Source organism: Hemisphaericaspora subhashii (assembly GCF_019202705.1).
Source record: "Hemisphaericaspora subhashii strain CBS 10753 chromosome Unknown scaffold1, whole genome shotgun sequence".
Classification (NCBI taxonomy): Eukaryota; Fungi; Ascomycota; class Pichiomycetes; order Serinales; family Debaryomycetaceae; genus Hemisphaericaspora; species Hemisphaericaspora subhashii.
The window spans coordinates 258,300-280,585 of record NW_026057214.1 but is presented as its reverse complement, the minus strand read 5'-3'; the positions used below and the strand labels follow the sequence as shown (position 1 = coordinate 280,585).

Genomic DNA, 22,286 nt, shown 5'->3' with positions numbered 1-22,286 from the left:
TTTAGAAATCTATAATCTTCTCCAAATATAAAGTTTGAAAATATCTTTGTCTAGACAATTTGGACAAAATTTTGAGTTAACTTTAAATTCTATAACCATGGGGGGAATTGAATGGATTGCAGATATTGTTTGAATTTTGTTACTGGGACGAAAGAAAGGATTGTGCATTTCTAGTTCCATACATCTCAATAGTCATACTGCAAATCATGATTGTAACATTAACTCTACTAGTTGTGTTTACTCAACAGAGGAACATGTTATTTCGGCTCTCACTCTGCTGTATGACGTATCAATATTTTCTATCTATCAGCTCTCTTTTTGTACTACTTAATGCCGTTTGAATCAGACTAGTACTGTGGTACGGAATTCCCACAAACAATTTTTTTTTCCCGTGCTAAATTTCTTCTAACTAATTTACTAAGGCTTTTCACCCACTACTGAAAATCAACCAACCAACCAACAACCAACAACCATTCCGTTTCAATTTCCATCAGGGAACACAAATAATGAGATCGTCTGTATTCTCAAACAGTGGAGGTGCCAGGACTCCTACCACATCAAATACCAATTCCGATCGACATCACCAACACCATCATCATCATCACCACCATCAACAAACCTTATCCCCAGCAACCACAACCATACCTTCACCTTCCTCGACAGCAAGACGACCACATAGCACCCAACCGAGAAGAACAAAACCCTCAAGTCCATACATCAACTATCCTAAAGCATCAACCCCAACCGTGACCCAATCCACCCCAAATTCATCATTACTTAAATTGACTAATACTAGTAGTAATAAACAATCCCCAGAATGGAATTTAGACGATTTATTCACATCCTATCAAGATTCAGGAATCTTACCACCAATACTATCCCCAACATTACCCGATTCCACAATTCCCAACGAGAAACGATCGCCTGAAAGAACGCCAACCACAACGAATATAGCGGTGCCGAAACCGACATATCCCAAAAAACGAATAATATCCCCACCAGAACAACAAGAGCAACAGCATGTCATAGATGTATATTCAGGAGAAAGTGATGACGATGATTCTGATACCATCCCATTATCAAAACATTCAACTACTTCATTTATCAAAAAGCATTCAGCATCAGATGATGATGAGAATATATCTTCATTATCAATGCTATCACCCACGCTCCCGGCACAATTTGGGTCAAGCACGAATATTCCGACTATGCCTAGCATATCCACCCCATCTGGCATATCCACCCCAGCTAACATATCTACACCTGGAGGCACTGGAGCGGGTGGGTCAAAGTTTACGAATATAAGAATGAAAAGCACGACAATTAAATGGATAAATAAAATGGATGATACCAAGAAACCGAAGTTTTTAGTCAGGTTGATATTTGATAATAAGATGAAATATAAACGGAATTTCCCAGCAACAGCCCGGGCGGGCGGAAGCGGAGGAGGAGTGGTTAAGGGGAAGCCGAGTAGTCCTGTGAAATTGAATGGATTAGGGATACTGATTGGAGCAACGTCGCCTAAGAAGGAGGATGTGAGGGGGGAAGAGAAATTGAAGAAGGTGGATGGGGTGGGTGAAAGTGTGCGAGTGAGGGAGATATCAAAGGAAGTGGGTGAAACTGCGAGAGTAAGAGAGACACCAAAGGAAATGGGTACTGCAAGAGTAAAGGAGTCGTCAAAGGAAGTGGGTGAAACTGCGAGAGTAAGAGAGACACCAAAGGAAATGGGTACTGCAAGAGTAAAGGAGTCGTCAAAGGAAGTGGGTGAAACTGCGAGAGTAAGAGAGACACCAAAGGAAATGGGTACTGCAAGAGTAAAGGAGTCGTCAAAGGAAGTGGGTGAAACTGCGAGAGTAAGAGAGACACCAAAGGAAATGGGTACTGCAAGAGTAAAGGAGTCGTCAAAGGAAGTGGGTGAAACTGCGAGAGTAAGAGAGACACCAAAGGAAATGGGTACTGCAAGAGTAAAGGAGCCATCAAAGGAAGTAGGTGAAACTGCTAGAGTGAAAGAAGTAGATAATAAGCAGTGGCAGGCACGAATGAAGGAGATAAGTATCAAACAAAATGAACTTAAACAAAAAGAACAAGCATTGAATGAATTAGAAGAATCATTACGAACGAAGGAAAAACAATTACAAAATCTTGAAAATAAACTAAAACAACAAGGTACTTCAAGAGCAGGAACCCTATCTCCAGAATACACCTCCACATCATCATATGAGGAACAAAAGAAACGAGAACGATTAAAAAAACTCACCCAGGATGTAATCAACCGAGAACAGAACCTTCCAATCGAAGACATAATCAAACCCATCCCTGCCACCCCCACTGCCCCATTATCAAAATCCCAAAGAGAAGAAATCAAACTCACTCTCCAAGATAAAAAATCTCACTATCTCCAACTCGCCAAATCCGCCAAATCAAAATCCGAAACCACCAGCGATGAATTCCTCAGCATCCTAATCGAAATCGATTCAATCATTCTCCGTCTAATCTCAGCCGACTACGATGAACGATCAAAAATAATCACCCAAATTCTCCCTAGTGAACGATCCTGGAAAATCCTCGACTCCGATATCGAATCCCTAATCTCCCGAATCAAACAATTTCACACCTCCCAATCTTCTACCATAATTGGCGAATTCCTCAAGATCCTAACTTGTATCCTCTATCAAACCCGCGGATTAGTCTTGAAACGCACCAATGCGATCCTAAACGATGTCATCAATCACTATCTCACGAAAAACGACACCGGCGAACTCGATCGGAAAATCATCGAATTACAACGGTCAGCAATTGCGAATTCTCAATTAATCCTCCAATATTTCATGAATTCCAAACCGGGGTTTCTTGACCTGAGTATTGCCACCAAGTTCCCCGGGGTATGGTATAAGAAATCACTTGATTTGAAACAGGTGCAGGAATGGTATAATGTAAGAGATTATCGTGGGGATATTCGACCTCGTGAAGGGGGGTATTATTTGCCATTGGGGGGATATTCGAATTTGAATGAATTGACGGCGGTTTTATATGGGGTGGTGATGGAGTTTGTGGAGATTTATAATAAGTATAATCTGACAAAACCGATTACGTATGTTTTACAAAGTGGTCAGTAATTAGAGACTGTGTGTGTGTATTTATTTATAGGATTGAGAGATGATAGTATTCGATATGCATATGGCATTTTAATCAATAGTATATGTAGTATGTAGTGCAGCTAGATATAGAGCAACTCTAATAGCATTATGTATTTATTCTAGATAATAGTATCGGGCCTATGTAAAGTGTGAGTTATTCATGCTGCTAATAGTAGACATTCCTTCAAGTTGGCTACTCTATTACCGAGAATTTTCCAAAGCATATTATCATCCTTAGCTATGTCCAAAACCTGACATGCCCTATTTATGTGAGGATTCACAATTTCATTTGATTGTTGTCGTTCAGTATCATTTGATGTTTTGGTAGGAGATATCGAGGAGGATGTGGAATTTGAATCTTTAAAGTGAATTTCCAAAGTGTATTACAATTGGCTCTTCGTTTTAGTATTAATTGATTGTCCACAGGAGGGTGTTCTAATAATTGACTACAATTTAAGGAAGAACAATCAATTCTATCTAAGTTTAGTTAAGGTAATTTATACACATTGACAGAAAGTTCAGTCATATTTACTCCAAGAGCTGAACTAGTCTACCAACACACCTAGACAAATCAAGAAATGGGAAGTACTTGCAAATCGTAAATCTTTCATTCATTTCAGCCTATCCGCCGCATCCCGAAGTAGTTTGGAGTTTAATTTGAGTTACTTTGAGATAAGTCGGATCGGCAAGAGTTGTTGAAAGATTTACCATTAGCAACTACTTCCCATTTCTAGTAGGTGTAGAATTACACTGTTTATCAATTTTGCGTTTACGCATTTGCCGCATCTTACCTTTTGAGACTGAGTATAAGTTGAATCTTTGTTTGTGAGCAATCTGCTCTTGTAGGTAGTAATAGAATCAAGAGATTCTTTTTGGCAGCGTTTTGTTGATTCATAGATTCCTGTGGTGTTTCTTCTTGGTTGTCAAAAAAGAAGATAAAAATGAGGAGAAAAACTTTGGTTGCAAAAAGAATGGTTTAAGGGGTGGTGAGCCTACCGGCTACCACGCTATTGACACACTTAACCTCCTCCGGACCCCTATCGCCCTCTTCACACCCCTTTAAAACTTTAATCATATTTTGCATGGGGACGTCAAAAGAAGCTTTTAAGTCCTATTCCAACGTACTACTATTATGAAATTAAGACACGTCCCCCACCCCCCTTCTTGAAACTTGGTTATTCAAATACCTGAAGTCTACACAATAAACTTTGAATTCATTTGGATCAGCGAGTGTGTATGGAGTGCTTACGTGCCCCCTTTCCGCCTTGCCTTCGGAACCCCCTAATACAATAGAATGCCGTATGACAAAGCAACCCCGGCCGAGGGTTCCCCATAAATGAAATTTACATGCTTGGTCCTTCTTTGGCATAGAGTTCAATCTAATGTTTCAGAGTGGTGTTAAAATTGCATTAGGTTGAGATTATACTCTTCTACGCTACTCTCTCCCAACGAGGTCTACTTAGCTTAGTTATATTGGACTACGTTCGCCTCATGTATTTCAATACACAATGGCTCGGGTTCCTCCACAGACTGAACATGGGTGTTTCCCTGCCGCCAATCAAGCATGACTTCATGATTCCGACAAAATGTAGCGTCTGTCTTAGGGTTTCACTCCCCGGAGTAATCGAATTTTATGACAATAGGTATTTTCTAGATATTGGAAATCCTCCACATCCATTAAATATAATACGTATGCTATTCTAAATATATCATCGAATCTACAAATCTCAACCAAATATTGTATACTATAAATAAGAATCTCTTGATATAAATTATTATCTATATAAAATATAAATCCCAGTCTTAACTCAAATATTTCTCTTTATATATCCAACTATTTCCAATCAACCTAACTCCAAATACTTCACTCATCCTTAACCACCTGGCAGCTTTATATAAATCCTTCTTATGCCATTTACTTTTATTCCCCCAAACTTCCCCCAATTGAATCATTGATCCAATATATCCCATCGATGCCAGTTTTTGTAAACACCTTATCCCGTTCATCTCATCCACTCCCTTCCAAACATCAATTCCCCAACCATTTATCAAAAAACTCCCTAATTCATGATATGCCGCCGCTAAAATATCACTAGTATTCCTATACAGAGTCACATATTCCTTGATTTGGGGTTTTGATAATTTTTTAAACCTTAATTCGAGTTGATTGGGTTGTGTTCCATTATGATATCCATCCTTCTCATCATTGGTATTCTCAAGATGTCGAATCACAAACAGAACCAATTCTTCCGGATCAAGATTGGTTAATTTCGAATTCACTACCAGGGTAGCGGTGGGACTGGTGGTGATGGTAGTGATTAGGATGCATTTACATAACCATTTCAAAGCATGTTTATAGTTTTGTTTGACGCCTAACCCGGTTTTGAGGGCTTTGGCGTATAAATACATTGCTTGGGTGGAATAGAAGGGTTCATTGGCGATACGTTGGAGTTGATAGGATGCTTCACGGTGATTTGATTCTGATCGGAGTTGTTGGATGAATTTTAGTCTTGAATCGATGATTTCTTGGATGATTTGGGCTTCTTCATTGGGTTGTTGTTGTGCTTGTTGTGGGGGGTCATTGTCGGCACTGAAACGACGGAGATTTTCTGGATGGGTGTTGTGCTCACTGGTGGAGACTATTGGTGCAGATGGAGATCTTATTGTGAGTGGTGGTGGTGGTTTAATGAATTGTTCTTCTGATTTTATGCGGGTTTTGGATGATGATTCTGGTGAATGACTGGCATTTGCTGCAGTTGGTGGAGATGGTGATGATGGTGTATTCATGGGTGAACCCAATGTTTTTTCCGAGGGTGTTAATGAAGTTGGGGTAGATGCAGAAGAACCACCATCATCCAGGGATGAAGGTAGTTGTTGTTGTTGTTGATGATCTTCTTCTTTTAATGGAATTGTAGTGTTGACTGTTCCTGCAGTTGTAACTCGTTTCAAAGATGCCATATCTGCTTCTACATCGATTGAAGTGTTTATATTTTTGAACACAAGATTCATGGGGACATGTTTTAGATGAGGTTGTTGTCGTTGAGGTTGTTGAATAAATGGAGCTTGTGGATGTCTTATAATTGGGCTTCTTGGTCCAATCTGGGTTTTTATGAGTAGTGATGTGTCACTGGGTAATCGTGAGTTGTTGTTGTTATTACCATTATTTAAACTTAATCGATTAAATAATCTACCAGTTGATGGAATAGTTGTAAAACTTCCTGGTGAATCATCACCTGAATCGTCATATAAATCATCCATATCTAATTCTAGACGATCTAGTAATCTTCCAGTTGTACTTACTGATTCGAACGAATAAATACTTTCACGATCATGATTTTCAATGGGAGCCTGTTGTTGTTGTTGATATTGAGATAGATTAGATGATTTCATTTGAGATTTAGATCTTGCTAATTGTTTTTCCAATGTATGTAATGGAGATGTTGTATTCTTTTCAGTAGGATAATTAGTAGTATTCCTTGTTGTATTCATCATTATGTGGAGGTTTGTATATTCCTGTAGTAAAGACTAACGCGTGAGTAGTAAAATTAAATAAGTAAATCAATTGAGAACAATGGAAAGATGTTGATTAGGAGTAGTAGTAATAGTCGTGTATTGTATGTAGATTTCTATTGGATAGAAAACAAAGTATGTGTTGCTGTGGTAGTGATGTTTGGGTAGTGGTAGATTATTAGATAATTCTTTTAGTTTTAAATATAACAGTAGAAATGTAACCCTTTTAATAAGAAAAGTAAGTGAATGAATGAATGATGAAAAGAAAAATGTTGTTATAAATAAATTTTTTATTTTTTAATACTTTATTAATATTTTATTATATTTGTATTGTTTTATGTGAAAAATAAAAATACGATTAATTAATTGATTTAATCGACTATTCAATTGTAATGAATGGAGAATGTAAACTTTTCTGTAACTAATTTAAATTAAGATTCTTATTTACGTAAATTGGTAACTATCTAGTACTAAGTAACTAGATAGATTAGATATTCTAATACTAATAAAAAGGTCAGGTGTTACAATGCTTTTGACACATGGCTCCATTAAGCAGATTTTCTATTTTTAGATTCTTTTTTTTTTAGATTTTTCCTTTGCAATGTCTTCTTTCTGTTGATGCAAAACTGAAACATTTGTTACAATATAAATATCACATAACACAACTATACAACATATAGTTCTAACAATAGATATATAAGCCTAACCCCTTTCGTATGTTATAACAGTCACGTTTAATTAAACGATAATAATTGACAACATTAAATAGATCTAATTCAATATGTTGCAACTGACAACTTTAATAAAGATCTCCACCTCCCCCCAATGTCTATAAAGTTTAAGTTACTCTCCTCTTAAAATATCTATATAGCTACTAATCCTCTCTGATAGATTGTATAAGGACTATACCGTAGTCTGTATCACCAGCTGTACAATCATCATGTAGGTTACTTCCCATCTTCCAATTTAATAACCATAAATCATGATTCCTACTACTAAACTATCAAATGAAATGTTAAGGGCTTCCAAAAAAATGCGGTTGTAGCCTGGGGTAAAGTAGACAACTTTATTTATATTATTATCTGTCTAACTTTATATATTCTGTCCGGATAGGGACTATGATACGTACAAGTTGTATTGACTCCTTTGACATGCTGCCCCTATACCTCAAGCCTAGTTGAAAGAAATTACATTTCTAGTTGAAACTAACACAAAAATCAGATACATATTTATTAAGCCTATATTAATTCATACTATGTAGCTTCGTTTGATGGCCCGTCTAGATACAATTGACCTTGTAGATGATTACTGTGTATGGGGATGAGGAGATAATGTTAATCTTAGTTCCCAGAGAACTGTCATCTTCTTTTCCGAAATTCTGGGGGACGAAAAAAAACGGTTGAGATGATTATTAATCTTCTTATCTTCTCTTACCGATACACAACCGGCCCCGCCTAATTATCATACATATGAAACAAGAACTAACAATACACAACCACAAGCATACAATACACTATGAGTACAATTGCAATCTCAAACAAATCATCTAATGCTGCTACTTCCACCTGTTTATCATCTAGAGATAATGAAGCAATCACATTATTTGAAAAAGGAGTAGAAAAAGAAGCTTCCGGGATGATGTCCGATGCAGTTGAATATTATAGAAAAGCATTCAAGATCAATGATCGAGTAGATACATTGTATAGATCTCAAAGATTACCTCAAGCAATTCATAAATTAAAATCAGAAAGAGGTAAAAATACCATCAAAAGAATTGATGAAGAAAAACTTAAATTAATAAATGTTGATAAATTAATAGAAAGTTTTAGGAATATAGATGCAAATGCTCCCGATCCTACCAATACTTCTGATGAAACAACTGATTATTTAACTATTAAGTTTGCCAATATTGGATTAGATAATCATGAAGAAATCATAATTAAACCAGTTTCCCCCTTAGTTCACCTCCCAAACGATATCTGGATAAACATTCTTGGGATATTAATCCAAGATTCCCCTGAATCATGGTTCTCAATGTCAATCACATGTAAGAAATTCGCCTATCTTGGATTTGGAACTTCTTCACTTTGGAGAAAATTATGTTACAACATCTATCCCAATCAAATCTATCACGAAAACAAACAATACCTATCCAACCTCCCCCTTGGCCAAGACCACCACCTGGACCTCGACCTCCCAATCCCCCAAGATCAACTCAAAATAATCCCCCAATACAATTCCTCCTGGAAATCCATGCTCCATAATCGCCCCTTCATAAAATTCCTCGGCTGCTACATCAGTGTTGTCAATTATTATAGCGAAGGTGGCCGTCATGAATTCTCCAATAGTTGGACCACCCCATTCAGAATGATAACCTATTATAGATATATCCGTTTCTACCCCGATGGAACCTGTATCAAAGTCCTATCCATCCTTCCTCCAGATCAAGTCATCCCTCATCTCCTGAAACATAACATTCTGCAAGGGATTCCTGACACCATTTCCGAGTCGGGAAAACCTGTATATACTACCCCTCAACAGCATCAAAAAGAGGGCCAGAAGATATATTTGGGCAATTGGACGATTTCAACCACCGGCGAAGTGCATATTGTGATTGAGAATGGACTGGTAGATTATTGTGTGTTTCATTATTATTTCCAGGTGAAATCTTTAGGGGGGATAAATAAACATGCGAAATTGTCTTGGATTAGATATAATACTGTTAGGAAAAAGATGAGTGATGATGATGATCGAGAGGGGGAGATTTGTTTGTTGTCGTTGAGGAATGAGAAACCTTTTAAGTTCCTGAGAGTGAGGAGTTATAGTTTGGATAATTAGGTGGAGCCGTAGGCGACGACGTAGGCAAGGGTTGTTGTTCCTATGTCTGAAATGGGTGCAAATAGTGGTGCTTGGTGATGCGGTGTAATTATCATACTTCTATGTGTAATTCTAATCCTTAAGAATAAAATTTTTTTCTCTTCTCAAAGAAAAAAAGTGAAAAATTCCTTCTTCTGATTTTATACAACCAACCACCCAAAGAGAAACCAATTGGTTGTATTAAAACATAATTGGGTAATCAGTTTTTATAGATCTTTTTTAAGTGACATTTTACCACCCATATACAACATAGAGTAAGGATATGTCACGTTTTTTCGTAACTGGGTACACATCAGATTCATCATCTGAAGAAGAAGATTTATTAAGTACATCTGAAGAAGAATTACTTTCATCCTCAGATGAAGAAGAACTTGAAGAAAGTTCCGATTTAGAATTCCAAGATGAATCAGATGAAGAAAGTAGTTCTGATGAAGAAGGTCGTCCATCCGGTCCTGCTTATTTCTTGAAGAAATCATTTCTTAAAGGAGCTGGTGGTGAAAGTGATGAATCTGAAAGTGATGATGAAGGTAAAAAAGTAGTTAAATCTGCCAAAGATAAATTATTAGATGATATGAAAGAATCAGTTGAAGTCATCAATGTTAACAAAAGAAGTAATAATTGGACTCTTGTTTTAACTGAATTTGATAAATTAGGTCGTTATTTAATAAGAGCAAATCAACAAAATATTGGTACTCCAAATTTCTTTATTACATTATTAGCAAGTTTAGAAGATTATGTTAATGCAACTGCTGAGAATGAAAAGGCTGATAAGACCATGAATGCAGCTGAAGCTAGAGCTTTTAATACTACTAGACAAAGAGTTAGAAAACAAATTAAAGAATTCCAATTCCATTATGATTTATATAGGGAAAAACCAGAACTTTTTGAACAAGATGATGAACCATTGAAAGCTGAACCAGCTCATGAAGTTAATAGAACTGGTGAAGAAGGAGCAGAAGGTGGATTCCAAGGTGTTAGACATTTAAGTCCTGTTTTTGCTACTTTGAAACAAATTCTTGAAAGTCGTGGTAAAAAGAATGTTGATAAATATGAACAAATTCAAATTTTAGAAGAATTATTAGAACAGCATTTAGGTGATGGTGTTTTTGAATTAATTAATATTTATCAAACTTTATTATCAGTTAGATTTGATGCTAGTTCAAATCAAACTTTTATGCCGGTTGAAATGTGGCAAAAGAATCAAAGAGATCTTAATTCATTATTAAACTTGTTAGAAACTAATATTAATACTTATCAAGTTTCTGAATTAGGTGAAGTTACTGATGATATTGATATTGAACCAACTCCAAATACTCAAGGGGTTAAAGTCATGTTTGGATCCATCATTTCTTCAATTGATAGATTAGATGATGAATTAACTAAATGTTTACAAAGTACTGATCCTCATTCTACTGATTATATCGAAAGATTGAAGGACGAACACATTGTTTATAAATTAGTGGTTAGAGGTCAATCTTATTCCGAATCCATAACTCCAGAAGATGTAAGATTAGATTCTGAACAATTGGCTAGAATTGTATTGAGAAGATTAGAACATATCTATTATAAGCCTGATCAATTGATTAAATCAATTGAAGAAGAAGCTTGGAAAGATATTGCCAAAGATTCAACTATCATTACTAAAAATTCTACACCTTCTGAATTAATAGATGGTTTAAGTGGTTTCTTACAAGAACATGATAATGTAGCTTATGGTGAACATGCTATACTATTCTCCATTTATTATTATGCTGTTAATAACAATTATGCCAAGGCTAGAGATTTATTCTTGGATGCTCAATTTTATAATAACATCAACAATGCTGATTCTACTTTACAAGTCCAATATAATAGAGCATTAGTTCAATTAGGTTTAAGTGCTTTCAGATCCGGTTCTATTGAAGAATCTCATAAGATTTTGAATGAAGTTGTTAATTCTCAAAGAGCAAAAGAATTATTAGGACAAGGTTTTTCAACCAAATATCCAAGTCAAGCAACCACGGTTGAAAAGCAAAAATTATTACCATTCCATCAACATATCAATTTAGAATTATTGGAATGTGTTCATTCAACTTGTTCTTTATTAATAGAAATCCCTGCTTTAGCTGCTGCATCTCATTCTGCTAAGGATTCTTCAAAACGTAAAGCAAATATCAAATCTTTTAAGAGTAAATTAGAATTCCATGAAAGGCAATTCTTCACCGGTCCTCCAGAAAGTATTAAAGATCATATTGTTCATGCTTCTATAGCTTTACATAAAGGAAATTGGGCAAAAGCTTATAATTTATTATCTTCAATTAAGATTTGGAAATTATTCCCAGATAACGATGATTTATTAAAAATGATGAAGAATCAATTACAAATTGAAGGATTAAGAACTTATATCTTTACTTTTAAATCAGTTTATTCAAAATTATCCATATCTAGATTATCCAAAATCTTTGAACTTTCACCTGAAGCCATCACCGAAGTCTTGGATAAAATGATCGAATCTAATGATATTAATGGATCCTTTGATGAATCTAAACAATTCATCAACTTCACACCAACTGACCTCACCCCACAAAGATCAAGATTACAAGAATTGGCAATTGTAATGAAGGAAAAGATTAATGTCCTTTCCGAAAAGAATGAAAAGACTTCTTCGAACGGTTATGGAAAGAGACAATCCCCACAACAACAACAGCAACAGCAGGAACAACAACAGGAACAACAACAACAAAGAGATTTGATCCAAGAAGAACATAATAAGTTCAGATATGCCAATGTTAATGCTAACAATGATGAATTCCAAGCTACTGTTTAGATAGAGAGACTGAAAAGCTTTTTTGTGAATTATTGGGAGGTTGTGTAGTTGTTTTTGCATTTTGATTTTATGTTTGGTGAAAGAAGTCATCTCGGGTGTTTGAGGGGTCTGTTTATAGGGTTTCGATACAGTGAGATGAAAAAAATGTGCACTTTTGATTGTTTTTATAGTTTTATTTTTTATATTCTTTATATATCTAATACAAATAGTAATAAGTAAACTTCGTGTGTATGGTGAAACACATGGCTAGCTGTTATAGTAGGAAAAGCCAATGGTAGAATCTAGGATATATCAACAGCATTATGATTCAGTAGAGTTATCTCTGAACTGCTCTGACACTTGATCACTCCTAAAGGGGAAATATGAGTCAGAGCCGCACCATCGCCCTAATCAAATAAATTATTTCTTTTGATTTTCCAACTTTCTTTTCAACATCTTTTGATTTATCATTCACCCACCAAACAACAACAATCATGACTGAAGATAAACCGGTTAAGAAAGTCAAAGTGACTGCGTTATGTGAACTCTGTCACTCTCGTAAAGCAGTTATGAAAAGACCAAAAAACCTTCAAAAATTATGTAAAGAATGTTTTTATAACGTATTTGAAACCGAAATCCATCACACCATCACCGATGCCAACCTATTCGCACCCGGAGATAGAGTAGCTATCGGAGCTTCTGGTGGTAAGGACTCCACTGTCCTCGCGTCAGTTCTCAAAACCTTAAATGAACGTTATAACTACGGATTAGAATTAGTCCTTCTTTCAATCGATGAAGGTATTAAAGGATATCGAGATGATTCACTAGCCACCGTCAAAAGAAATCAAAAACAATATGAAATGCCCCTCGAAATCATCTCCTATAAAGATTTATACGACTGGACAATGGACGAAATCGTTTCTTGTGCAGGGATAAGATCCTCATGTACATATTGTGGTGTATTAAGAAGACAAGCGTTGGATAGAGGTGCGGCCAAATTGGGTATAAACCATGTTGTTACGGGTCATAATGCTGACGATATGGCCGAAACGGTATTAATGAACCTTTTGAGGGGTGATGTTGCCAGATTGGAAAAATCATGTGCGATTTTGACTCAGTCTGCTGGATCACCAATTAAGAGATCAAAACCTTTCAAGTATAGCTATCAGAAGGAGATTGTGTTGTATGCTCATTATAAGAAATTGGATTATTTTTCGACGGAATGTACATATGCTCCAGAGGCATTTAGAGGAACGGCGAGGGAGTTGTTGAAGGCTTTGGAATCGATTAGACCGTCTTGTATTATGGATATTATATATAGTGGTGAACATTTGGTGTTGGCACCCAAGAAGAAGAAGGTGACTACTCAATATAAGAATAAGAAGAAGGCTGCTACTGCGGCCGATGATGAGACTGAAGTGAACCCGGATGGATCTGTTTCTTTGAAGAGAAAGAAGGGAGAGTTTAAGGATGGGAATAGGTGTGAAAAGTGTGGATATTTATCTTCGAATAAGATTTGTAAAGCATGTATGTTATTGGCTGGGTTGGAACTTAATAGGGCTAAGATCAGTATAGATAGCAATGATGCGGTGGATGGAGCTGCGAAGCTTTCCAAGACTTTAGAACAGTTGAGTTTTTAGGTTGTTGTGTATTTTTAGATTCTTTAGATATAGATATAGATTATTATATATTTTCACCTTGTTGCGGTAAACAATTTTCATATCTTTTGTAGATCTAGATAACGAAAGTAGTCCTACTCTGGAGTTGTAACCTCTCTATGAATAAGACTAGCAGAAGCTTGATGTTGAGGATATACAATCGTCTGAGCCATTACAGTATTCTCCTTCCTGGAACATCCAAACACAATAATCTCAGCAATATCGTCAGCCACCAAAGGATTAGTCCCCAGATATACCGCGTCAGCGGCCCCTTGATCACCCTTAAACCTAGTCAAACTAAACTCAGTCAGAGAAACCGCTCCTGGGTCAATTTCCATCACCCCAATTTTCGTATTGATCAATTCCTTTCTTAAGGAATCGGTGAAATATCTAACAGCAGCTTTCAGTGCACAATAAACAGATCCACCAGCATACAGATCAACACCAGCCACACTACCTACATTATAAATAATCCCGCGGTTTTTCTGCTTGAATATAGGCAAGACGGCTTGGGTCATATCTATCAATCCAACCACATTCGTATCCATCATTCCATGAATATCTTCATCTTCGATCTCCCCCACTGTGGCTTTTCCCAATGCTTTTCCAGAATTGTTTATAAGAATATCTGGTTCGAAATCTTGCGGGATGTTTTTGACAAATGACAAAATTGATTCTTTTTCAGTCACATCTAAGAAGGAAGTATGGATTTGAATGGCGGGATAGAGGGATTTTAAGTGGTTTGAAAGGTCAATTAAACGTTGTTGACGACGGGCACCTAAGATTAATTTGATATGTCCTTGGGAAGCGGCCGCGAATTCCTTGGCGGTGGCCATACCGATTCCACTACTGGCTCCGGTGATAAGGATGGCTTTGTTTGCTAATCTTTCAACTGCTTTTTTACCTAATGACATTGCTGATGGAAGAATTGATATGAAGAAAGGAGGGATATAAGAAGACGTGAATATTTTGAGACAAGAAATATCCACAAAGGGTCGTTCGCTCCATGTGGGGTCAAATCGATACCCGAGGAAATGGGTAGCGACACGACCGCTAAATTTTGACTTCGATTTGGGCATTCTCCTACATATTACGATGGTTAGGGGGGTATAAAGAGGTCATCTACACCGTTCCAGGCAATACTATGAAACTTCAATTGAAATGAGCTAGTCTACTGCTTTCTATGAATACTACCACCACCAGCTTGATGACTTGGGAAAACAACTGTTTCAGCAATAACAGTATTTTCTCTTCTGGTAAGCCCAAAAGTAATAACCTCAGCAATATCTTGAGCAGCCAAAGGTTCAGTACCTTGATAGATGGCTTTAGCTTGAACTGGATCACCCTTGAATCTAACCAATGAGAATTCAGTCTCAACCGCACCGGGACAAACTTCCAAGACTCTAATTCTAGTACTGATCAATTCCTTTCTCAAAACATGAGAAAAGGAATTGACGGCAGCTTTGGAAGGACAATAGATACCTCCACCAGGATATGGATCAAGACCGGCGATAGAACCGAGATTGACAATAGATCCATGGTCTTTCTTCTTAAAGATAGGGATAACGGCTTGGGTTAAGGCAATTAAACCGAGAACATTGGTTTGGAACATACCCAAGATATCTTCTTGTAAAATATCTCCAATTTGATCTTTTCCAAGTGCTTTACCGGCATTGTTGATTAAGATATCAATGTCTTTGAATTCTTCAGGGAGTGATTCAAGTAATGGAGCAATTGTTTCGGTTTTGGAAACATCAAGTTCCGCGGTGTGGACTTTGATGTCGGGATAGGTTTCCGTGAGTTGTTTGGCGACGGAATCTAAACGATCCTTTCTTCTGGCAGTTAAGATCAATTTAAGTTTACCGTTGGCTGCTGAAGCCAATTCCTTGGCAGTTGCTTCACCGATACCAGCTGAAGCACCAGTGATTAATACTGTTTCGTTTGCTAATCTTTCAGCTGCTTTACTTCCGTATGACATTCTGAGGTGGTGAAGTAAAAGAAAGAAAAGAAGAAGTGGAAAGAGAATTGAAAATTTTGAGTTTTTTCTTTCAGCGGATTTAGAGGAAATTGTGTGGAGTAAGAATTGCAAACATTTCCGCGGAATCTCGCATTATCATTGTTCAATACTGTGGATTCTGTAGTTGGACAATCAGAGAGTGTCTGGTCAAACTTTATACTGGGATTGTGATGTTTTATGAATATACTTGATAATGAGCTACTTTCGGATGTCGTTGTCTAAGAGAAGTTTGAAATAACCTCCCGTTCGTTTCTCTATGAGCTATTTTGTCAATGAGTAACAACTCAAGGAAGCGTAGGATCCCTATTCCGCCTCGTTCACTGCTTGGACCAAGGTGGTATGGCTGATAGAGATATACTGCAAGCTTCTCTAGGCAGTCATACAATAATACGTAGAAACAGATCAATATGTGAATACTACAAATCAAAAATACTATTTGATTTCACATATATTAATTAAATATATATATAAGTTTTAAGATTATATCCAATGATTAACCGTAACCATATGTATTAAATTACAGAAAACGAATAAATGGGGTGGGTGTTTTATATATTAAACATTAAAATGCTTAGTAGAAGGTAGTTGGGGCATGAGCTTGGAATAACTTCTTGGACTTTTGGACTCTGTGAGGTAATGGGAACTTTAAGTCCTTAGCTAAGAATTGCTTAACGTATTGTCTCTTGACATCATCAGTCTTTTCTAATTCAACAACCTTTAAAATGTGGATGTTTCTAAATCTAGCTCTGTGTCTAGCAGCTAAATCTTGATACATGGTTTCAACAGCACCAACTCTGGTAACATCTCTGTATTCCTTGTACATGTTGTGGATACCAGATCTAGATTCGTATCTGATCCAAATACCGAAGGTCTTAACCTTGGTTGGTTTAGCTTCAGCAATAACGTTAACGGAAACAATTTCACCAGAAGCGGATTTGACCTTGTGTAATTTTTGTAAGAAATACCAGTAACGAGACTTGGCAACAACGGTGTTTGGAGCAAAGATTCTCATACGGAATAACTTTGGTTCTGGGACGGACTCAGTTGGGAGACGACGACCGATAACTTGATATTCGTTTAATCTAGACATTTCTAAAAAAGGTAGATGTTAGTATGAATGTTCTATATTATCGTGATCTTATTGATAGGTATGAATTGTTGAAACGAAAGAGTTACAGTTGGTGATGCGTGTGTAATATAGTTCTTGGTGTGCTTTGCCAAATAGACCCTCATCTCGAAATTTTTGCATTAAACGTATTGACTTTACTATCTCATCCCAGTAATGTCCTTAGTTCGTTTAAACATGTGAGGTTACTCTGTAGTCGTTGTTATATGCTATTCTTTCTGTCATTTCATGGTAGTAGTTGACATTGAAAATTCATGTTGGCAGTGAAAAATATCTCTCTTGGTTATGATGTTTCTCTCTCCTTTGAATATCTTCTATTTCATTCCCTGGTATATAATACCTCTCTCTCTCTCTTATTGCTCATTCATTTCATACCCTCTCTGTATATATGTATATGTTGATCTTCACTTACTTTCTTAAACTGGTGATATCCAAATGTATATGGTAGGATATTAAACTTCAAAAATGTTTTTCTACCAAAAATTTTTTTTCACTAAACTGTTTGGAGGACTGTGAGAATGTCTTTGCCCATAGTAAATTTTGTTACTATGGTGTTCTTACTAGTAGTGTGAGAATATTTTGTTAGTACTAATAGAGAGAGACAGAAAAAATCCCTGTATATAGATTATTTCATCCTCTATTATGTATGTTTGGTTGTAATAATTCTCACCACAGAAAAAAACCTTCTGCACTACCACACGTGCAGTTTGATTAGGGTTCTAGCCCTAATGTCTGTTGCAAATTTATTGACCTTCACCTATCATATTACAATGTACCATACCGTGGAAATCAGAATGCTCACAATACAAAATGAAATACTTATCTTTTAGCCCTGGAATGCATAATGTGTTCTATGGATTGGTATATATGTGATTGGTCATCCAGAATGTGAATAACGTCAACTTGGTTAATATTTCATTGACAATGTAAACTTGATTATCACTTGATTGACAATGGATTGTACCTTAACAACAGGCTATAAAAACAGATACTGCGATTTAAGCATACAAGCATGTACATGCTATCTAAGAATGGTAAGCAATAATCTGATCTTCCTCTTCTGGTGCTTCCCCAATGTCGCACCAAGTTATATTATTCTTCATAATTAATTGATTTTCAGGTTTTATTTTCGTTTATTATTTTTATTTTTTGGTTGCAAATTTCCAGAAATTGGTTTGAAAACAATTTCAACAACTACAAAGTAACATGTTTATGTACACTTTAATATCTAAGAAAACTATAATTTTTTATTAATAAAATAACATATCTATATACGCCTACTTACTCTTCCATTTCACATTCAATTAACATTCAAAGGCTGTCCCTAAAATTAAATCTTTTTCTTGTAACTTTCTTCAGATTTAACCTTTGCATTATTTTCTCTTCTTCTTTTAGCTAAAGTACCACATTCAGTTTCAAATATCTTATCAAACCAAGTAAAAGAACTAGCATAATTTCCAATGAAATAATGATGATGTTCATCATGATGAGCAGCACCAGCCCAAATAGGTAAAAACTTATTCAATGACCATGGGAAATCATATCCAGAATGGGAATCAACTGCTTGGAATAATCTAAGTACAATCCATAAAGTAATTGTAAAAAGATGTAAGCTAGGTAAATCATACTGAGGATAAGTTTTGGCAACATATGCATACAAAATTGGGAATCCAACAGTACCTACACCAAGAGCCATAACTTCTGCAGGATGAGCATATTCAGCAGCAAGACCAAAAGGGGCAGCATATCTATGGTGGACCTTATGAATGTTCTTGTAAAACCATCCAAAATGGAATAATCTATGGAATGAATAATGCCATAAATCTTCAACAAAGAAGAAAAAGGCAATTTGGGCAGCCATAACTTTCCAACCTGGGAATGGAACATCAAATGTAATTTTCAATTGAGAACAAAGTGGATGGAATAACCAAATTGGAAGTGCTTCAACCAAGAAATGTTGTTTTAATACCGTTTTGCAACATTCCCATTGTTCTTGCATGGTTGGAATCTTGGTTGGTTGGATTTTATATTTCCTAAGAGATGGAACCATATTATCGATAATAAACCAAGGTAAACATCTTCCGAAATATGCAATTTCATGAACAATGAAAAATAATAACCCAGTAGCTAATATATCATTATCAATATAGATATACCATGAAGCCCATAATTTTTCAATTATATTTAAATTGGATGCAAATGAATCAACAATCATAGCTTGTTGTTGTAATTGTTCATAAATTTGGAAATATGAGGCATGATTGACTATCAGCGTGTTGGTAATTATATGTGCAAGTGAGGAGTTGGAATTAGTAAGCTGGTGAACAAGATCCATAGCAGACATTCTTGTTATTCGTTGGCGTAATGTTGTGAAAAGAAAGAGGAGGAAAGCAAAAAATTTCAAAAAGAAAATGGGAAATTGAATTACATTTATAAAGGTTGTTTATGCATCTCGTTTAGGGGAGCCGTTGAATCATTTAATCAGGTCAAGAAAAGAAAATGGCACAGTTAGAGTTTCAGAACCAATCTCCTGTATATAACCTTATTAAATGCACATAAGGTGAGTGGCCATGGGGTGGGATGAAAAGAGATTAAGAAATCGTATGATGTTTTCTTTTTTTTTTATTTTCATTTTTCGGTCGCAATTTTCCTTTTTTTTTTTTTTTTTTTTTTTTTTTTTTTTTTTTTTTTTTTTTTTTTTTTTTTTNTTTTTTTTTTTTTTCTGAGAATACCATTTATTCTAGTTCTTATACATAATAACATACAGAAATATAATAAACAGATATACAAATAGAGGAACAAAAAAATGCATCAGCCAATGATTCAAAAAACCTCATATAAGCAACATAAATTAGTAGGTGTATAGGGAAGGAATTGTAGTTAGAGTGAATGTTACCCAAATCTTAATAAAGGAAGTGGAGAGGTCCACCTCCAGGCCAACATGCCGTCGAAAGTATAAGAAACGGGAGACAACATAAAGGTAACGATTAAGGACAAACGATTGGTAAGGTGATAAAGCTGCATTGCAAATAAAGTAGCGAAGTTTCCTTGGAAAATTTTCTTAAACGAGCTATACGACATCGCTTCTTAACTAGGAGTGAATTACGACCTAAAGGAATTTCTCTTTTAAACGACATACACGACATGCACTGGATTCATACGATGACAAAACGGTTGCAAATATTTTATTTAATCAGATGACATCTTTCTGAGATAGTTTCAGTTGATTGTTGTAGATTATTTCAATTCTATCTCATTGGAGGAATAGCTAAGCCTTCAAAGAGAATCCAACAAATTCATAATTACAAACTCCACCAACCAGATCCCATAATTGGACGGATATAATCAAACCCCGGTCTTACTAATCCATTGTTAATTAATTAAGAGAATGCCAATTGAGGTCTAGACTTCGATGGTTATGTGGCCTATGTGAGATGTCCTTGTTTTTTGTATAAAAGAATTGCAAAATGTCGTCAAGCTTGAACAGGGAAGTTTTCAGTGTATAATCAGGTCATCTCTTAGGGATTTTCTGCTCTTTTCCTGACTTGACAGAAGAGACAGTCTGTGTTTTTGTTAATATTATTTGGTGCTGTCTTCAAGTGGAATGTTCATATCGGATAGATATCCAATCTTCTATGTCAAAGGCTGAACTAAGAGTGGAACTAAAGTTTTCAATAGATCAATCGGCTGGCTCAAGAGGTTAATCGAAGAACGATAGTTGAGAGTAGTTAGAGAATCAGCTATATCTACAAGCATGAAGTTAAATCTATTTCTTATATTATGAATATTCATTAATTAACATGTTTCTAAAAATTGTATATAGGTAGTTCGAGTGCCGCTTAGAAAACTCTTTCCTTTGGTAAGATGTCAACTAATAAACTGTTATCAACATTAGGTAAATTCAACCCATTAGTAGCTTTATAATATTCGATATTCTTAAAGAATCTATCAAACAAGAATCCAGTATCTAATGGGCCACCTTTTGCTTCTGGATGAAACTGTACTGAGAAAACAGGTTGATGTTTATGAATCATTCCTTCATTACTCAAATCATTCAAATTAGTGAAATAAGGTTCCCATTCCGCATTCAAAGTTTCTGCATCAACTGCATATCCATGATTTTGAGAAGTTATATGACATTTACCAGTTGATAAATCTAATGCTGGGATATTATGGGCACGATTACCATATTTTAATTTAATTGTTTTAGCACCAGAAGCTAATGCCAATAATTGATGTCCTAAACAAATTCCAAAAATAGGCAAATCTTTATATGTCTTCATTGTTTGCTTCAAATGCTCAACAGTGCTTGAACAATGAGTTGGATCACCTGGGCCATTTGAAAGGAAAATCCCATCGAATTTATTAGCAACTTTATGAATAGGATAATCATAAGGGAAAACAGTTAATGAAGCACCACGTTCAACTAAACAACGTAAAATATTTTCCTTTGCTCCACAATCCAATACAGCAATATGCATATTTTTAGTATATTCAGGTGGACAACTAATATGGAATGGTTGTTTGGTACTTACTTTATGTACCAAATTCACCGCACCCGGGTCTTCAAATGCAGCATCTTGATCGGCATCATATTCTTCTCCAATGGTTATTCTACCTAATGAAGAACCCCTTTCTCTAAGATATGAAACTAATTGTCTGGTATCTACCCCGGTAATGGCAGCAACTCCAGAACGTTGACACCATTGTTGTAAAGATTCAACGGCAGTCCAATGGGAATATTCCAAGGCGGCATCGGCAACTACAATACCAATACATTGAACCAGGGGAGATTCCATGTATTTCAATAAATTGAAATGATCCTTTTGTGAAGATGAAGGTACACCATAATTACCAATCAAAGGTTGGGTGAAACATAAGATTTGTCCCTTGTATGATGGATCGGTCATGGATTCAGGATATCCTACCAAAGAAGTAGTGAAGACGGCTTCACCACTGACATTTTTGTTGGCACCGAAGGAATACCCACTAAATACTGGTCCATCCTTGATGGTAAGTGTTGCTCTGTCTAGTTGTTTCTTATTGTCAGTGAATGATTTAGCGGCGGTGGCTAAGAAACGTTTAGCGAACGACGTATGACTTGTTTTGAATGCAGATAACATTTGTGTCTATTGAATTGTCTATATGAATAGAAGAAGAGGAAAGAATAAAAAGT

At 35.9% G+C, this 22,286-nt stretch overlaps 10 protein-coding genes across 10 annotated transcripts; 4 read left to right on the top strand and 6 right to left on the bottom strand. All coding sequences in view use genetic code 12, as the record gives it.

Moving 5' to 3' along the window:
* Nucleotides 1–506: 506 nt before the first annotated feature.
* On the top strand, nucleotides 507–3,116 carry J8A68_001274 (uncharacterized protein; the record flags this gene model as incomplete). The annotated part of the gene is made up of 1 exon (XM_049404910.1): nucleotides 507–3,116. The coding sequence occupies one exon, from the start codon at nucleotides 507–509 to the stop codon at nucleotides 3,114–3,116; it is 2,610 nt and encodes an 869-aa protein (XP_049265450.1).
* A 1,824-nt stretch (nucleotides 3,117–4,940) lies between these two features.
* Nucleotides 4,941–6,629, bottom strand: J8A68_001273 (uncharacterized protein; the record flags this gene model as incomplete). The annotated part of the gene is made up of 1 exon (XM_049404909.1): nucleotides 4,941–6,629. The coding sequence occupies one exon, from the start codon at nucleotides 6,627–6,629 to the stop codon at nucleotides 4,941–4,943; it is 1,689 nt and encodes a 562-aa protein (XP_049265449.1).
* Nucleotides 6,630–8,162: 1,533 nt separating this feature from the next.
* J8A68_001272 (SCF ubiquitin ligase complex subunit) lies at nucleotides 8,163–9,485 on the top strand (the record flags this gene model as incomplete). The annotated part of the gene is made up of 1 exon (XM_049404908.1): nucleotides 8,163–9,485. The coding sequence occupies one exon, from the start codon at nucleotides 8,163–8,165 to the stop codon at nucleotides 9,483–9,485; it is 1,323 nt and encodes a 440-aa protein (XP_049265448.1).
* Nucleotides 9,486–9,786: 301 nt separating this feature from the next.
* On the top strand, nucleotides 9,787–12,330 carry NIP1 (translation initiation factor eIF3 subunit c; the record flags this gene model as incomplete). Its single annotated transcript, XM_049404907.1, has 1 exon — nucleotides 9,787–12,330. The coding sequence occupies one exon, from the start codon at nucleotides 9,787–9,789 to the stop codon at nucleotides 12,328–12,330; it is 2,544 nt and encodes an 847-aa protein (XP_049265447.1).
* Nucleotides 12,331–12,803: 473 nt separating this feature from the next.
* On the top strand, nucleotides 12,804–13,949 carry J8A68_001270 (uncharacterized protein; the record flags this gene model as incomplete). The annotated part of the gene is made up of 1 exon (XM_049404906.1): nucleotides 12,804–13,949. The coding sequence occupies one exon, from the start codon at nucleotides 12,804–12,806 to the stop codon at nucleotides 13,947–13,949; it is 1,146 nt and encodes a 381-aa protein (XP_049265446.1).
* Nucleotides 13,950–14,062: 113 nt separating this feature from the next.
* J8A68_001269 (uncharacterized protein) lies at nucleotides 14,063–14,881 on the bottom strand (the record flags this gene model as incomplete). The annotated part of the gene is made up of 1 exon (XM_049404905.1): nucleotides 14,063–14,881. One exon carries the CDS (start codon nucleotides 14,879–14,881, stop codon nucleotides 14,063–14,065), a length of 819 nt encoding a protein of 272 aa, XP_049265445.1.
* A 257-nt stretch (nucleotides 14,882–15,138) lies between these two features.
* Nucleotides 15,139–15,945, bottom strand: J8A68_001268 (oxidoreductase; the record flags this gene model as incomplete). The annotated part of the gene is made up of 1 exon (XM_049404904.1): nucleotides 15,139–15,945. One exon carries the CDS (start codon nucleotides 15,943–15,945, stop codon nucleotides 15,139–15,141), a length of 807 nt encoding a protein of 268 aa, XP_049265444.1.
* A 610-nt stretch (nucleotides 15,946–16,555) lies between these two features.
* On the bottom strand, nucleotides 16,556–17,074 carry RPL20B (60S ribosomal protein eL20; the record flags this gene model as incomplete). The annotated part of the gene is made up of 1 exon (XM_049404903.1): nucleotides 16,556–17,074. The coding sequence occupies one exon, from the start codon at nucleotides 17,072–17,074 to the stop codon at nucleotides 16,556–16,558; it is 519 nt and encodes a 172-aa protein (XP_049265443.1).
* Nucleotides 17,075–18,440: 1,366 nt separating this feature from the next.
* ERG251 (Erg251p) lies at nucleotides 18,441–19,454 on the bottom strand (the record flags this gene model as incomplete). Its single annotated transcript, XM_049404901.1, has 1 exon — nucleotides 18,441–19,454. One exon carries the CDS (start codon nucleotides 19,452–19,454, stop codon nucleotides 18,441–18,443), a length of 1,014 nt encoding a protein of 337 aa, XP_049265442.1.
* A 1,495-nt stretch (nucleotides 19,455–20,949) lies between these two features.
* On the bottom strand, nucleotides 20,950–22,233 carry CPA1 (carbamoyl-phosphate synthase (glutamine-hydrolyzing); the record flags this gene model as incomplete). The annotated part of the gene is made up of 1 exon (XM_049404900.1): nucleotides 20,950–22,233. One exon carries the CDS (start codon nucleotides 22,231–22,233, stop codon nucleotides 20,950–20,952), a length of 1,284 nt encoding a protein of 427 aa, XP_049265441.1.
* Nucleotides 22,234–22,286: the final 53 nt, after the last annotated feature.